General features: G+C 41.2%; 1 protein-coding gene across 5 annotated transcripts in view; it reads left to right on the plus strand.

The window, feature by feature from the left end:
- LOC111768970 (zinc finger DHHC-type palmitoyltransferase 19) overlaps positions 1 to 17,322 on the plus strand; it is a 43,312-nt gene that overhangs the window by 6,599 nt on the left and 19,391 nt on the right. For 3 of the 5 annotated variants that reach the window (XM_023623161.2, XM_070243534.1, XM_070243533.1), the window contains exon 6: positions 10,206 to 10,327. The exons of the other annotated variants lie outside the window; for them this stretch is intronic. In XM_023623161.2, the coding sequence (XP_023478929.2) occupies positions 10,206 to 10,327 (122 nt within the window). The remainder of the gene's footprint in view (positions 1 to 10,205; positions 10,328 to 17,322) is intronic. 5 annotated transcript variants of the gene reach the window in all.

Consider the following 17,322-nt stretch of genomic DNA (forward strand, 5'->3'; position numbering starts at 1 on the left):
CTGTGCTCATGAGTGTCATTCTGCACCTTCCTCAGCCCACTTCAGCCTCTGTCCTCACTGGCACACTGATGCTGCACCCTCCATGTGGCCAAAGCCAGTGTCCAGTCCTCAGATGGATGTTTCCGGGCTGTACACAGCCCCACCTGAAGCTGAAGGCACCTGCCGTGGGCATCCCCAGCCCCTCAAGCCCAGCTCCCCCTGCTTTCCTGCCAGCTGCTCCTCTGCCTGCACCATGGAGTCTTGGCCTGGGCTGCCTGCTCTTCCCTCTGATCCCCTCTCTCTGCTGCTCTCCCTCCCCAGCTGCCCTCCCCACCCTGCAGGTTATAGTTGGGTCTATTGTTTGTGGAGCGTTCTCAGTCCCCAGTGCAGTGCCTGGAAGGTTGTTGAGGCCCCAAATATTTATGAGCTAACGAGTGAACCTACAGATGAAAGAATGCATAAGGCTCTGGGATAGAAGGAGAGAGAGAGAGAGAGAGAAACCTGGAGCCTAAACCCTGGGGAAGAAGGCGAGAGAGCAGAGGCCGCAGGGAGCTGGCAGGAGATGGGGCAACAAGATGCCCACTTGGGTTTTGGTTCTGCGGAGTGTGAGGGCATTTGAGACTCACAGTTGGAGCAGGAGACCCGGGTCTGGAGCCAGTGAGAGAGGGCAGTGTGGGAGCTCGGAGCTGTCGGTTCCACTTGCGGCTGGTTGGTCCCCTGTGGGGAGAGGAAGGTGCAGTAGCTATTAATCAGTTCTTATGAATTCATCCAACAGTTATCACTCCTTTAAGCACTGAACAAGCAACATTTTCCTGTACTGCATATACATCTCATAAATCAAAATGGATTTCTCTACATTTGAAATTTTGATTGTAAATTTCATCTAACTCTGTTCACCATTTAGTGTCCCTTAAATGCTTTAAACACCTTAAAGAAGGCAGGACTCAAACTCTCACAGTGGTTAGCGTTGCTTTCTAGCAGCCATGGGACCTTCTGTAGCTGTCTTGACTTTTCCTGCCCCAGGGCTCAACTGCCCTGCGTGAAGTCCTGGCTCCTTTTGGAGGAGAATAGTTCTGAAGGTCAAAATCTTTGTGACAGGGGCAGGGGTCACAGGCGAGCTGGTGGTGGGCAGAGGCACTTCGGGGCCACTTTTCGTCGTGACGAACATTTTGTAGCTGGGGCTCTTGAAGTCGGGGTGAGACTGCGCCTGCCTTGTGGAGGAGGAGGGGCCTAGGCCGATGGGTGGAGGGTGGTGAGGAGGACAGCCTTGTCAGCAGTGTCCAGGGCAGGACTTGACTTTTGGACCTGACTTTTCCTGCACTGGGAGCTCAGGACCTTGAGCCCAGATGTCCAGGGCCATGGGAGTTTGGTTAGGGAAGTATGATTGGGCCCCAACCAACTGCCCTTCCAGATAGTGAAATTCAGTCAAGGCACAAGTGTAGAAAACAATGAGAGCTGGGAAAGCAGAGAAGGGGGAGCGGGGGCTGGAAGTGTCTTTGGAGTGGTTTCGTAGCAAAAGGCTGATGTGATAGTGTGTTTGGAAAGAGGTGGCAGGAGGATGTGTGTGGCCAAAGGTGACAGAGATGGGAGGATGCTGCCTGCTGCAGAGACCAGCTAGGTAGCCAGCTGAAGGGGCAAACGGAATGAATAGGCAGAACACAGTCTATATAATAGACACAACACACTCTATATTATTTAATGGGACAGGGGACCATCAGCCTCAAGGACTGTGGTGACATCCCTCTGATCACCACGTATTTATTTGCAGGCCAAGAAGTACAAGCATAGCAGGAAATCATGCCAGCAGGGATATTCAAATCAAAGCTCCACAGTTCTAGTCTTCTCCCCTTCAATGTACCCCGGACCTACACAAGGCCATTCTCTTAGGGAGTATCCTGGGAACAAACAATCTGGCAATTTATGCAGGTGGCGTTCCATTCCTGCAAGGGCCTGGCGTTCCTAAGCCCCTTGCCTTCGTGTTTGATGAGATACTCTCTTCCAGCCTTTGATTCCAAAGCACAAACAATCTAGCATAGTAATTTATGAGAATCAGCAGATCGCATATTTCTCAGTCACCCATTTTGTAATTTGTTCTTGCTAAGCTTAAAGCCTTCCAATAATGTTGCTATGCTCTCCTGCAACAGCTGCCAAAGGGGTGCCAGGTGAGGGGAGGATCCCTGAGATGGCAGAAGAAGGGGTGCAGGGCCAGTGGTTGCCTGGAGAGAGCAACTCAGGTGGGTTGGGGAGGCCTTGGGTTAACCTTTCGGCTTCTGTGCTCTTGGGGTCTTGCTGCAGCCCTGGGCTGAGCTGACTGGCTCGTTAGGGGGATGGGGTTGGCTGTCCCAGTCCTGCTGGATCTGAGCTCTTCTTCCTGCTCTTGCCCCCTCTAGTACCGATACCTGCATGTAAACAACCCTTTCGACCTTGGCTGTGGCAGAAACTGGTATTTCACAATTTGTGTGCCGTGGGGACCCAAGTGAGTTGGCAAACCAGAGGCCTGAGTGGTGACCCTGGGGCTGGTGGGGTGGGGTGAAGCTGGGTCATCTCACTGAGCCCTTAGCACGGCTCCCAGGCTCTTCCAGTCACTCTTGTTGTCCTTTTGGGCTTTTCTCCAGGGCCGTGTGGGAGCCTCTGGAGCCTCCCCTTCCTGGCCTCTGAGGGTTCTCACCCAAGAAATGGGGCAGAGGGCACAGCAGCCTGGATGCATCTGGCCCCAACTCCCTGCACGGATGAGCTAGAGCTTTCTGCTCTGCAAGCTGAGGGGGATCAGGCCAGGAGGGCCATGACCCCTTCCATCTGGCTTGTGCTCCCCAGATACATGGCCGAAGCTGTCGGGCTGCAGAGAGTGGTGGGGCCTGACTGGGTGCCCATGCAGACCCTGCACTGCCCAATGGGTCCCTCTGAGCCCAGTCTCCCAGCTGTCCCTGGGCCAGGATCTGGGTCTCTATGCACGGGGACAGGGAGCGGTGATCCTGCAGTCCTCCAGGAGGTGAGGTGTGTCTGTGTGTGTGTTTGTGTGCACAGGCGTGGAAGCATGTGCCCGTAATGTTCGTAAACTGCATCTCCAGATTGTACAGATGTGGGGGTTAGCCCTCCCCATGGTGGGGTGGGCCTGAAGCTGGAGCACCGAGAGATCAAGTGAGGGGATCATAGTCCCCAGGAGTGTTGGAAATAGAGTGACAGGTCTCAGGAGTACACCAGGGGTCCCTGGAGGCAGAAAGGGAAAAGATCACCACTACCTTGCTGGTCGGCATTCACCCGTCACTTACCCTTTCTGGGCCTCAGTTTCCTTGCTGTTAGTGAGGACTGAGAGTAGTCCGGTGGTTTCTAATTTGGGGCGACAGATTCCTTTATTTAAAGGCAACTTTTAATCTGGAGCTGAGTGTATGAAACATGTGGAAGTGGAGCATTAGGAATGAAGTGGGGGTAGGTAATTCACAAGCCTTGGTCCCAGGGCTCCTGCAGTGGCATTCGTTGGTGCCAGCCCACACCCTTGCTCTGCATGTGGGGGGTGGCGTCTTGCTCCCCAGCTGGTGCACCATGCGCTGTGGGGCTGGCGTGGGGACAGCCCTGATCCTCCACTCTGCGTTTAGGTCCACACAGGCTGACCCAGTACTAACTCTGCTGCGGGGGGCTCTAGACAAAGCTCGGTCACATCTCGCCCCTTTGCCCCCGGAGATGCCAAGATCCTCGGCACCTGAACCTCACCTCTTGAGCCCACATGGATGCTCTCTGCATCATGTCCCCCAACATCCTGGGTCTCAGTTTCCCCACTGGGCAAGGACATAACTTTCCTCTGACACTGATAGGCGACCATGACCCCTCCTGCTCTGGGATGTTGATTCTGGCTCTTTCTAGTCGCTCCCACCAGAGATTTCTAGGATTTCTTTAGGAAAGTCCCTTAATTCAGCCTCCTCCGACCCTCGAGGGCTAAGAGGGCCCTAGCCCACCCCTTCCTCTGGCTCCCCCACACCCTCTCCCTAAGCGCTGCCCTACCCCCCAGAGATTCTCTCCTGCCAGGCTGGAGGCCTCAGCTGAGCTCCCCCACCTTCCCTTTCTGCCTCTGCCCCATTCGTGCTAACCTGCCCTTGATTCCCACACACCCGCCTCGAGGTCCTTCACCCCACTGATAGGGAGGGGGTGTTATCAGGTAAGCTTGGGGGCAGCTACCATTTTCCTGTGAGGAAATTTTAGTATTTTTCTACTTCTGAAGGATAGTTCTTGTTTCATAGTTGTGAGCTAGTCATAGCTAATAAATAAAATTTACTTCTGAAAGTGACATTTCAGTCATGGCCCTCATAACTGATATGATTTATTCAATTAGGAAAGAGGACTCATTCTGATGGAGACTTTGAAAATAATCATTTGCCATGATAAGTAAAGGGACTCAATAAAGGCACTTTGTGTGTCTAACCAGCCTCCAGAGTATCTAGTTTTACTTATTTTTCAATTATTTTATTGAGTTCACAATGGTTTATAACATTGTGTAATTCCGAGCGTCCATTACTATATATCAGTTTCTGTATACACTTCATCATGCTCACCATCGGTACTCTAAGTTTTATATGTCACCATCTACATATGCCCTTCTACCCCTTTTGTTCACTTCCAGCCCCCTTCCCCTGTGGTAATCACTAATGTGTTCTTTTTGTCCATGTGTTTGTTGATCTTCCACAGATGAGTGAAATCATCCAATATTTGTCTTTCTCTGTGTGGCTTATTTCTCTTACTATCATACCCTGAAGGCCCATCCATGTTGTTGAAAATGGGATGATTTTCTCTTTTACGCGGTTGAGTCATAGTCCATCATATATACACACCTCATTGTCTATCCATTCATCCTTAGAAGGGTACTTGGGTTGCTTCACGTTGTCGCTATTGTGAGTAATGCTATAATGAACTTCAGGGTGCCTAAATCTCTTTGGAATGTTGATTTCATGTTCTTTGGATAAACACCCTGTAGTGGGACTGCTGGGTAATATGGTATTTATATTTTTAATTTTTTGAGAAATCTTCATGCTCTTTTCCATAGTGGCTGCACCAGTTTGCAATCCCACCAGCAGTGTAAGAGGATTCCCTTTTCTCCACATCCTCTCCAACATTTATTATTTTTTGTCTTGGTAATTATATCCTTTTGGACCAGGGTACGGTGATATCTGATTGTAGTTTTGATTTGCATTTCTGTAATAATTAGTGATGTTGAACATCTTTTTATGTCTGTTGGTCATCTGTGTATCTTCCTTGAAAAATGTTCAAATCCTCTGCCCAATTTTTGATCAGATTGCTTGTTTTGTTTTTGTTGAGTTGTATGTATTCTTTATATTTTTTGGAGACTAAACTCTTGTCAGATATATGATTTGCAAATGTTTTCTCCCAGTTGTCAGGTCATCTTTTCATTTTGCTCATGGTTTCCTTTGCCTTGCAGAAGATTTTTAGTCTGATGTAGTCCCATTTGTTAATTTTTCCCTTTGTTTCCCTTGCTTGAGTAGATGTGGTATTCAAAAAGATGCTGTGAAGACCAATGTCAAAGAGTGTACTGCTTATATTTTCTTCTTTCGGTTTTATGGTTTCATGTCTTACATTCGAGTCTTTAACTCATTTGGAGTTAATTTGTTTTCAGCTTATTCCTATGTATTTTATTCTTTTAGTTTCAATTGTATTCTTAATTTCTCTATCTGCTGCTTCATTGATAGTATATAGAAATGCAACTGATTTTTGTATGTTGATTTTGTTTCCTGCCACTTTACCGTATTCATTTATTATTTCTAAAACTTTTTTGGTGGATTCTTTAGGGTTTTCTATAAATGAAATCGTGTCATCTGCAAATAGTGACAGTTTCACTTCTTCCTTTCCAATTTCACTTCCTTCCTTCCTTTCCTTTCCTTTTATTTCTTTTTCTTGCCTGATTGCTCTGGCTGAGACTTCCAATACTATATTAAATAAGAGCAGTGGCAGTGGGCATCCTTGTCTGGTTCCTGTTCCTGCAGGGATAGTTTTCAGTTTTTCTCCATTGAGAATGACATTAGCTGTGAGTTTGACACATATGGCCTTTATTATGTTGAGTAGTTTCCTTCTATCCACATTTCGTTCAGAGTTTCTATCATCAATGGATGCTGTATCTTGTCAAATGCTTTCTCTGCATCTATAGAGGTGATTATGTGATTTTTATCCTTCACTTTGATAATGTGATGTATCACGTTGATTGAATTGCAGATGTTGAGCCATCCTGCATCCCTGGAATAAATCCCACTTGATCATGGGGTATGATCTTTTAAATGTATTGTTGTATTTGATTTACTAGTATTTTGTTGAGGATTTTTGCATAGATGTTCATCAGTGATACTGGCTTTTAATTTTCTTTCTTTTGTGTTGTCCTTGTCTGGTTTTGGTATCAGGGTAATGTTGGCATCATAGAATGAGTTAGGAAGCTCCCCCTCCTCTTCAATTTTTTCGAAGAGTTTGAAAAGGATAGGTATTACATCTTCTTTGAATGTTTGGTAGAATTCACTAGGGAAGCCATCTGGTCTTGGACTTTTCTTTTGGGGGAGGTTTTTGATTACTGTTTTGATCTCCTTCCTCGTGGTTGGTCTATTCCAATTCTCTAGTTTTTCTTGATTCACTTTTGGAAGGTTGTAAGATTCTAAGAATCGACCCTTTTCTTCTAGATTATCCAATTTGTTGGCATATAGCTTTTCATAGTATCCTCTTATAATCTTTTGTATTTCCGAGGTGTCTGTCGTAATTTGTCCTCTTTCAGTTCTGATTTTTTTAATTTGAGCCTTCTCTCTTTTTTCCTTGGTGAGTCTAGTTAGAGGTTTGTCAATTTTGTTTATCTTTTCAAAGAACCAGCTCTGGATTTCATTGATTTTTTTCTATTGTTTTTTATTCTATATTTCATTTATTTCTGCTCTGAATTTATTATTTCATTCTTTCTACTGAATTTAGGCCTGGTTCTTCTTTTTCCAGTTCCTTTAGGTGCACTGTTAGATGGTTTATTTGAGATTTTTCTTGTTTGTTGAGGTAGGCCTGTATTGCTATAAACTTCCCTCTTAGAACTACTTTTGCTGTATCCTATAAATTTTCCATGTTATGTTTTTGGTTTCATTTGTCTCCAGGTACTTTTTTATTTCTCCTTTGATGTTTTTCATTGACCCAATCGTTCAGTAGCAGTTTGTTTAGTCACCACATATTTGTGTCTTTTCTGATTTTCTTCCTGTAGTTGATTTCTAGTTTCATGCTGTTGTGATCAGAAAAGATGCTTGTTATTATTTCAGTCTTCTGAAATTTGTTGAGTCTTGTTTGCAGTCTAATATGTGATAAGTCCTGGAGAATGTTCCATGTACATTTAAAAAGAATGTGTATTCTGTGGTTTTTGGATGGAATGTTCTGTAGATGTCTACTAATTCCACCTGGTCTATGGTATTGTTTAACAGCACTGTTTCCTATTGATCTTCTGTTTGGATGACCTATCCATTGCTGGAAGTCATGTTAAAGTCCCCTATTATTGTTGCTGTCTATTTCTCCTTTCATTTCTGTTAATAATTGCTTTATTTATTTAGGTGCTCCTATGTTGAGTGCATAGATATTTATAAGTGTTATATCTTCTTCTTGGGTTTTTCCCTTTATCATTATGTAGTTACCTTCTTTGTCTCTTGGTACCATTTTTGTTTGAAAGACTGTTTTGCCTGATATCCGTATTGCTACCCCAACTTTCTTTCACTGCTGTTTGCACAGAGTATCATTTTCCATCCCTTCACTTTCAGTTTGTGAGTGTGGTTAGGTCTGAAGTGTCTCTCTTGTAGGTAGCTTATATATGGGTCTTGTTTTCGTCCAACAGGCCACCCTATGCCTTCTGATTGGAGCATTTAGTCTGTTGACATTTAAAGTAGCTATTGATAAGTATGTTCTTGCCTTCTTGTTACTTTTTTTCTGGTTGTTTCAGTAGTTCTTCTCTGTTCCTTTCTTCTTCTCTTGCTGTCTTCTGTTGTGGTTTGGTGTCTTTTTTAGTATTATGTTTGGGTTTCTGTCCTTAATTTTCTGTTTCTGATTCTATTGGTTTCTGGTTTGTGATTCCCACGAAGTTCATGTGTAACATCTTAGGTATATAGCAATATATCTGAAGCTGATGTTCTCTTTAGTTTGACCTCTTCTAAAAGCTCTACTCTTCTACTCTGCTCCTCCCACATTTTATGTTTTTTATATCACATCTAACCGGTTTTTTGTGCATCTGTATCCATTACTCTCTTATCATAGATATAGGTAATTTTCATACTTTTGTCTTTTGCCCTTCTTATTATCTTCATAGGTGATTGATCTGCTACCTTTACTGTATTTTTGCCTGTACCAGTGATTTTATTGCTTTTTTGGGGGTAAATTTCTTATTCCTATCTGTGGTCTTCTCTTTCCCAGTTAAATAAGTCCCTGTATCATTTTTTGTAAGACGTTTCTTGGTGATAAAGTCCCTTAATTTTTGCTTGTCTGGGAAACTCTCTCTCCTTTCATTCTAAACGATAACCTTGCCAAGTAGAGTATTCTTGGCTGTAGGTTTTTCCCTTTCAGCACTTAAAAATAATGTGCCACTCCCTTCTAGCCTGTAATGTTTCTGCTTAGAGATCAGCTGATAGCCTTATGTGATTTCCTTTGTATCAACTTGTTGCCTTCTCTTGCAGCTTTTAGGAGTCTCGCTTTATCTTTAATTCTTCACATTTTAATTGTAATGTATCTTGGTGTGAGCCTCTTTGGGTTTCTCTTGTTTGGTGCTCTGTGTGTTTCCTGTACCTGGATGTCTGTTTCCTTCCTTACGTTAGGAAAGTTTTCAGCTGTTATTTCTTCAAATAAATCCTCTGCCCCTTTCTCTCTCTCTTCTCCTTCTAGGACACTTAAAATATGAATGTTAGCGTGCTTGATGTTGTCCCACAGGTCCCATAGACTTTCCTCGTTCTTGTTAATTCTTTTTTCTATTATCTGTACAGCTTGAGTGATTTCGTCTATTCTTTTCTTTAAAAGTTTCATACAATGTTCATAGGGCAGCTAGAATTTTCCCAGGCTTAAATTTGAGTAAAAGCACTCCTCTGAATTCCAATTATTGGGGCATCATTTAAAATTTTTCCTAAGAGTTAATTAGCTTTTAAAATATATTCACAGTTTTCCATATTCTGACTCACAGTGATAATAGGTAGGGCCACTTGCAGGTCCTACATATGTAGGATAATATGTAGGATAATATGTAGGGTGTGCCCAGGTGAAGAAATATTTTTGCTCTTTAAAACTGGGTTGTTGTTTTAAAATATTTTGTATCAATATGTCAGACAAGTAAATCTTTAAATGAAAAACCTATAATCAGGTAAGTTTGACCATTGTCATAGTCACGGTCATAGCCTGGGAAAGTCAGACTTTAGAGATGGAACACAAAGCATAAAAAGGGAGCTTATTGTATGCTCATCAGAAAAGAAAACATTAAAACTAATCAACAATATTCTGAAACAAATAGCCACAAATTCTGAAAAACATAGCCACACTCAGATTTTCATCGTGTTATTCAGCCATTTGTCATGAATTATTCTGTCAACCCTGGCTCCACAATCTATATTCCTGAAGTCATCTGTTCCCAGCCTTTGTAGTCCTGGAGTCCTGAGTGTCAGGTCCCTTGGTGTCTGCTCTGATGGTCATGTCTTAGCTTCTTCTAAGAAGGGTATAAGCACGGGTCTCTTCCCTGTATCCCCTTCTCAGGCTGTCCTTCTCTGATGTTCCAGAAGACCCAATCTCTGGTCTGTAGCTTCTAGCAATGACCTTCAGTCAAAAATGAAGGGAGCAGAGAAACCACGTTTTGATGCCAAGGCAGGTTAGCTTATTAGAGTACTCTGTCAGAATGGAGGAGGTTGGAATCTCTATTGGGGTGAGGTAGATAAGTGCATGGGTTCCCATAATTATTTCAGGAAGACTCCACTGATAATTAACTTGAGGAGATAATGTATTAGTGTACAGTGAAAACACAGACTAATCCTTATTTAAAGTGTGTGCCACAATTGCTGCCAATTCACATGAGTGTTTTAAACCAAGAAATAAAACACTTCCAGAGGCCAATTGATTAACATTCTTTGTGTTGGGCCATGCACTTGAATTCGAGTGTGCTTTTCTCCACCTTGCAGGGGTACCCAAATTTTTGAAAGCTTATTCATATTGGTTAACAAGCCCAAACACAGGTTTGTTTACCTGCCACACTATAGGACCAAGAAGGAAAAAAGCTGAAACACCAGGCTTGTGTCAAGGAAAGAGATTTACTATCAAAAGGCAACCAGATGAGCAGATGGGAGTTAGAACTCAGATCCATCTCCTCCAAAGGAAAAAGGTAGGGGTTTTTTTTTTGTTTGTTTGTTTGTTTATTAATGTTATGATAGATTACAACCTTGTGAGATTTCAGTTGTACATTTTTGTTAGTCATGTTGTGGGTACACCACTTCCCCCTTTGTGCCCTCCCCCCAGCCCCCCTTTTCCCTGGTAACTACCGATCAGATCTCCTTATCAATATATTAACTTCCACCTATGAGTGGAGTCATATAGAGTTCGTCTTTCTCTGACTGGCTTATTTCGCTTAACATAATACCCTCGAGGTCCATCCACATTGCTGTGAATGGGCCAATTTTGTCTTTTTTATGGCTGAGTAGTATTCCATTGTGTATATATACCACATCTTCTTTATCCAATCATCAGTTTCTGGGCATGTAGGTTGGTTCCACGTCTTGGCTATTGTAAATAATGCTGCGATGAACATAGGGGTGCAACGGACTCTTGAGATTTCTGATTTCAGGTTCTTAGGATAGATACCCAGTAATGGGATGGCTGGGTCATAGGGTATTTCTATTTTTAACTTTTTGAGAAATCTCCATACTGTTTTCCATAGTGGCTGTACCAGTTTGCATTCCCACCAACAGTGTATGAGGGTTCCTTTTTCTCCACAACCTCTCCAACATTTGTCGCTCTTGGTTTGGGATGTTTTTGCCAATCTAACGGGTGTAAGGTGATATCTTAGTGTAGTTTTGATTTGCATTTCCCTGATGATTAGCGATGATGAACATCTTTTCATGTGTCTATTGGCCATATTCATATCTTCTTTTGAGAAATGTCTGTTCATGTCCTCTGCCCATTTTTTGATCGGGTTGTTTGTTTTTTTGTTGTTAAGCAGTGTGAGTTCTTTGTATATTATGGAGATTAACCCTTTGTCGGATAAGTGGCTTGTAAATATTTTTTCCCAATTAGTGAGCTGTTTTTTTGTTTCAATCCTGTTTTCCCTTGCCTTGAAGAAGCTCTTTAGTCTAATGAAGTCCCATTTGTTTATTCTTTCTATTGTTTCCCTCAACTGGGGAGTTATAGTGTCCGAAAAGATTCTTTTGAAACTGATGTCAAAGAGTGTACTGCCTATATTCTCTTCCAAAAGACTTATTGTCTCAGGCCTAATCTTTAGGTCTTTGATCCATTTTGAGTTTATTTTGGTGTGTGGTGAAAAAGAATGGTCAATTTTCAATCTTTTGCATGTGGCTGTCCAGTTTTCCCAGCACCATTTGTTGAAGAGACTTTCTTTTCTCCATTGTAGGCCCCCTGCTCCTTTGTCGAAGATTAGCTGTCCATAGATGTGTGGTTTTATCTCTGGGCTTTCAATTCTGTTCCATTGAAAGGTAGGGGTTTTTATCTGGGGTTTTAGGTAGGCAAAGGAGAGCATGTGCTGGGGTTTTAAGTAGGGGAAGGGGAGCATGTGGCCATGTTAGTTGGCACCCTCCCACAAGCCTGTGTTTGGCCTTGAAGAGTGAATTTCTTTTTCCTTGATTGTCTGGATTTTTCTGGTTAGTTTTCTTCTTCAGCTTGTGTTTGGCCTTGTGAGCTGAATCTTGATGTCAGGACCTGACTTTCTTGGAAAGACAGCTCACTCACATACTAAGGAGCAACAGAAAGACCTGGTTAGATTTAAACAAGAATTGATTATGCTGAATATGCACAGCTGCAGTCAGCAAAGCTTCTGTCGAAGTTTTTGCTCTAGGAAAGATTTTCTAACTTCTTGTACAATTTCTTTTCTTTTCTTTTTTTTATTGAGTTATTGATAGGTTACAATCTTGTGAAATTTCAATTGTACATTAATGTTTGTCAGTCATGTTGAAGGTGCACCACTTCACCCTTTGTGCCCACCCCCCACCCCACCTTTCCCCTGGTATCCACTAAACAGTTCTTGGTCCATAGTTTTAAATTCCTCATATGAGTGGAGTCATACACAGATTATCTTTCTCTTGCTGGCTTATTTCACTTAACATAATTCTCTCAAGGTCCATCCATGTTATTGCAAATAGAATGATTTTGTTCTGTTTTGCAGCTGAGTAGTATTCCATTGTATATATGTACCACATCTTCTTTATCCATTCGTCTGTTGATGGGCACTTAGGTTGCTTCCACGTCTTGGCTATTGTAAACAGTGCTGCAGTAAACATTGGGGTGCACAGGACTTTTGGGATTGCTGACTTCAGGCTCTTTGGATAAATACCCAGTAGTGGGATGGCTGGATCGTATGGTAGTTCTATTTTTAGTTTTTTGAGGAATCTCCATACTGTTTTCCATAGTGGCTGCACCAGTTTGCATTCCCACCAGCAGTGTATGAGGGTTCCTTTTTCTCTGCAACCTCTCCAACATTTGTTGCTATTAGTTTTAGATATTTTTGTCATTCTAACAGGTGTAAGGTGATATCTTAGTGTAGTTTTGATTTGCATTTCCCTGATGACCAGCGATGATGAGCATCTTTTCATGTGCCTATTGGCCATCAGTATATCTTCTTTGGAGAAATGTCTGTTCATGTCTCCAGCCCATTTTTTGATTGGGTTGTTTGATGTTTTGTGATTGAGTTGCGAGAGTTCTTTATATATTAAGGATATTAAGCCTTTGTCAGATATATGACTTGCAAATATTTTTTCCCAGTTAGTGGGTTGTTTTTTTGTTTCAATCCTGTTTTCATTTGCCTTGAAGAAGCTCTTTAATCTGATGAAGTCCCATTTGTTTATTCTTTCTATTGTTTCCCTTCTCTGAGAAGGCATGGTGTCCGAAAAGATCCTTTTAATACTGATGTCAAAGAGTGTACTGCCTAAATTTTCTTCCAGAAGCCTTATGGTTTCAGGTCTCACCTTTAGGTCTTTAATCCATTTTGAGTTTATTTTGGTGTGTGGTGAAAAAGAATGGTCAATTTTCATTCTTTTACATGTGGCTTTCCAGTTTTCCCAGCACCATTTGTTGAAAAGACTTTCTTTTCTCCATTGTATGCCCTCAGCTCCTTTGTCAAAGATAAGCTGTCCATAGATGTGTGGTTTTATTTCTGGGCTTTCAATTTTGTTCCACTGATCTGTGCACCTGTTTTTGTACCAGTACCATGCTGTTTTGATTACTGTAGCTTTGTAGTATGTTTTGAAGTCAGGGATTGTGATGCCTCCCGTTTTGTTCTTTTTTCTCAGGATTGCTTTAGCAATTCGGGGTCTTTTGTTGCCCCATATGAATTTTAGGATTCTTTGTTCTAATTCTGCAAAGAATGTCATTGGGATTCTGATTGGGATGGCGTTGAATCTGTAGATTGCTTTAGGTAGAATGGACATTTTAACTATGTTTATTCTTCCAATCCATGTACATGGAATGTCTTTCCATCTCCTTATGTCGTCATCCAATTCTCTCAGAAAGGCCTTGTAATTTTCATTAAATAGGTCCTTCACTTCCTTAGTTAAATTTACCCCAAGGTATTTTATTCTTTCTGTTGCGATTGTGAATGGTATTGTATTCTTGAGTTCTTTTTCTGTTGGTTCATTACTGGAGTATAGAAATGCTACTGATTTATGCAAATTGATTTTATACCCTGCAACTTTGCTGTAGTTGTTGATTACTTCTAACAGTTTTCCAATGGATTCTTTGGGGTTTTCTATATATAAGATCATGTCGTCTGCAAACAGCGAGAGTTTTACTTCTTCCCTCCCTATTTGGATTCCTTTTATTCCTTTTTCTTGCCTGATTGCTCTGGCCAGGACCTCCAGTACTATGTTAAATAAGAGTGGTGATAGAGGGCATCCTTGTCTTGTTCCTGTTTTCAGGGGGATGGGGTTCAGTTTTTGCCCATTGAGTATGATGTTGGCTATGGGTTTGTCGTATATGGCCTTTATTATGTTGAGGTAGTTTCCTTCTATGCCCATTTTGTTCAGAGTTTTTATCATAAATGGCTGTTGGATCTTGTCAAATGCCTTCTCTGCATCTATTGAGATGATCATGTGGTTTTTATTCCTCAGTTTGTTGATGTGGTGTATCACATTGATTGATTTGCGGATGTTGAACCATCCCTGTGTCCCTGGTATGAATCCCACCTGATCCTGATGTATGATTCTTTTGATGAATTGCTGAATTCTGGTTGCCAAAATTTTGTTTAGAATTTTTGCATCTATGTTCATCAGTGATATTGGCCTGTAGTTCTCTTTTTTCGTGATGTCCTTGTCAGGTTTTGGTATCAGCGTGATGTTGGCCTCATAGAATGTGTTAGGAAGTGTTCCATCTTCCCTAATTTTTTGGAATAGCTTGAAAAGGATAGGTATTAAATCCTCTCTGAAAGTTTGGTAGAATTCCCCAGGAAAGCCATCTGGTCCTGGGGTTTTATTCTTTGGGATGTTTTTGATTGCTGTTTCAATCTCTTTCCTTGTGATTGGTCTGTTCAAATTGTCTGCCTCTTCTTGAGTGAGCTTTGGGAGATTGTAGGAGTCCAGGAATTTATCCATTCCCTCTAGGTTATCCATTCTGTTGGCATATAGTTTTTTGTAGTATTCTCTTATAATCTGTTGTATTTCTGCAGAGTCTGTTATTATTTCTCCTCGCTCATTTCTGATTTTGTTTATTTGAGCTTTCTCCCTTTTTTTCTTTGTAAGTCTGGCTAGTGGTTTGTCAATTTTATTTATCTTCTCAAAAAACCAGCTCTTTGTCTCATTGATCCTTTCTACTGCCTTTTTCGTTTCAATAGTATTTATTTCTGCTCTGATTTTTATTATTTCTCTCCTTCTGCTGACTTTGGGCTTCATTTGTTCTTTTTTCTCTAGTTCAGTTAGGTGTGCTTTAAGGTTGCTTATTTGGGATTTTTCTTGTTTGTTAAGATGTGCCTGTATTGTGATGAATTTTCCTCTTAATACAGCTTTTGCAGTATCCCATATGAGTTGGTATGGCATGCTATCATTTTCATTTGTTTCCAGGTATTTTTTTATTTCTTCTTTAATTTCTTCAATGATCCATTGGTTGTTCAGTAGTGTGTTGTTTAGTCTCCACATCTTTGTGCCTTTCTCAGCTTTTTTCTTGTAATTAATTTCTAGCCTTATAGCACTATGATCTGAGAAGATGCTTGTTATTATTTCAATTTTTTTAAATTTGTAGAGGCTTGCCTTGTTTCCCAACATATGGTCTATCCTAGAGAATGTTCCATGTGCACTTGAGAAGAATGTGTATTCAGCTCCTTCAGGGTGGAGTGATCTATATATGTCTATTAAGTCCAATTGTTTTAGTTTTTCATTCAGCTCCACTATTTCCTTGTTGATTTTCTGTCTGGATGATCTGTCCATTGATGTGAGTGGGGTGTTGAGGTCCCCTACTATTATTGTGTTGTTTTTAACATTTTCCTTTAGGTCTGTTAATAGTTGCTTTATGAATCTTGGTGCTCCTGTGTTGGGTGCATAGATATTTATAAGCGTTATTTCTTCTTGATGAAGTGTCCCTTTGATCATTATATATTGTCCCTCTGTGTCTCTCTTTACCTGTCTTATTTTGAAATCCACTTGGTCTGATATGAGAATTGCAACACCTGCCTTTTTTTCCTTGCTATTTGCTTGAAGTATTGTCCTCCACCCCTTCACCCTGAGTCTGTGTTTGTCCTTGGGGCTGAGGTGTGTTTCCTGGAGGCAACAAATTGTTGGATCTTGTTCTTTAATCCATTTTGCCACTCTGTGTCTTTTTATTGGAGAGTTCAATCCATTCACATTGAGAGTGATTATTGATGCATGTGGACTTAATGCTGTCAATCTGTCGCTCATTATCTTGTTTTCCTGTGTTTCTTTTCCTGTGTGCTTTAGACTACCCATTTAATACTGCAATTTCTTGTGCTGGGTTTCTTAGATTTTTCCTTATCTATGATTTGTGACTCTGTTCTGTACTTTATTTTAGTGTCTACCTTGAAGTTTGTATTTAGAATCTCGTGTATAATATAGTCTATTCTCTGGTGGTCTCTTACTTACTTGACCAATACTGATTTAGACCCTTTGCTCTTCCCCTCCTAAATAATTATTTTCATTTTTTATTCCAACTCGTCTTATTAATTTGTAGTTAGAGTGCTAAGATGGTCCTTGTTTTGGTAGTTTCCTTATTTTTACCCTAATGCTATAGTTGAATATTTGCTATCCTGTTCTGGTTCTATCCATCGGTCTCCCTAGTCTGTGGATTGTGTCCCCTTTCTCCCTTTTTTCTTTTTTCAAGCATGAGAGCCTTCTTGAGGATTTCTTGTAATGGAGGGCTTTTAGTTACAAATTCCCTTAACTTTTGTTTGTCTGGAAAAGATTTAATTTCTCCCTCATATCTGAAAGAAATTCTTGCTGGACAGAGTATTCTTGGCTGAAGGTTTTTATCCTTTAAAGCTTTGAATATATCACTCCATTCTCTCCTAGCTTGTAGGGTTTCTTTAGAGAAATCTGCTGACAGTCTGATAGGGGCTCCTTTATAGGTTATTCTCTTTTTTTTTATTACTTCCCTGAGTATTCTTTCCTTATCATTCCTGTTTGCCAACTTTACTATTATGTGCCTTGCGGTGGGTCTTTTTACATTGACAAATCTAGGAGATCTAAAACCCTCCTCTACACACATTTCTCCGTTGATCCCTAGATTTGGGAAGTTCTCTTCAATAATTTCGTTAAGCACACTTTCTGCTCCATTTTCCTTTTCCATATTCTCGGGAATTCCTATGATCCTTATGTTCTTACTCCTCATTGAATCCATTATCTCTCAGAGATTTTCCTCATTTTTTTTAATTCTTAGTTCTCTTTCTTCCTCTGTCTGGCGCCATTCAGCCTGTCTATCTTCGATTATGCTAATTTTCTCCTCTATGTTGTCTACACGGGCATTCAGGGAATCCACATTCTGTTGAATCTGGTCCATTGTGTTTTTCATCTCAAGTAATTCTGTTTGATTCTTCTTTATGATTTCAATCTCTTTTGTGAAGTAACTCCAGAACTTGGCTTGTTTCTCTATCTTTCTCTCTACCTCATTGAGTTTTTTGATTATAGCTGCTCTGAATTCATTATCACTTAGTTT

Source organism: Equus caballus, chromosome 19 (assembly GCF_041296265.1).
Source record: "Equus caballus isolate H_3958 breed thoroughbred chromosome 19, TB-T2T, whole genome shotgun sequence".
Lineage (NCBI taxonomy): Eukaryota > Metazoa > Chordata > Mammalia > Perissodactyla > Equidae > Equus > Equus caballus.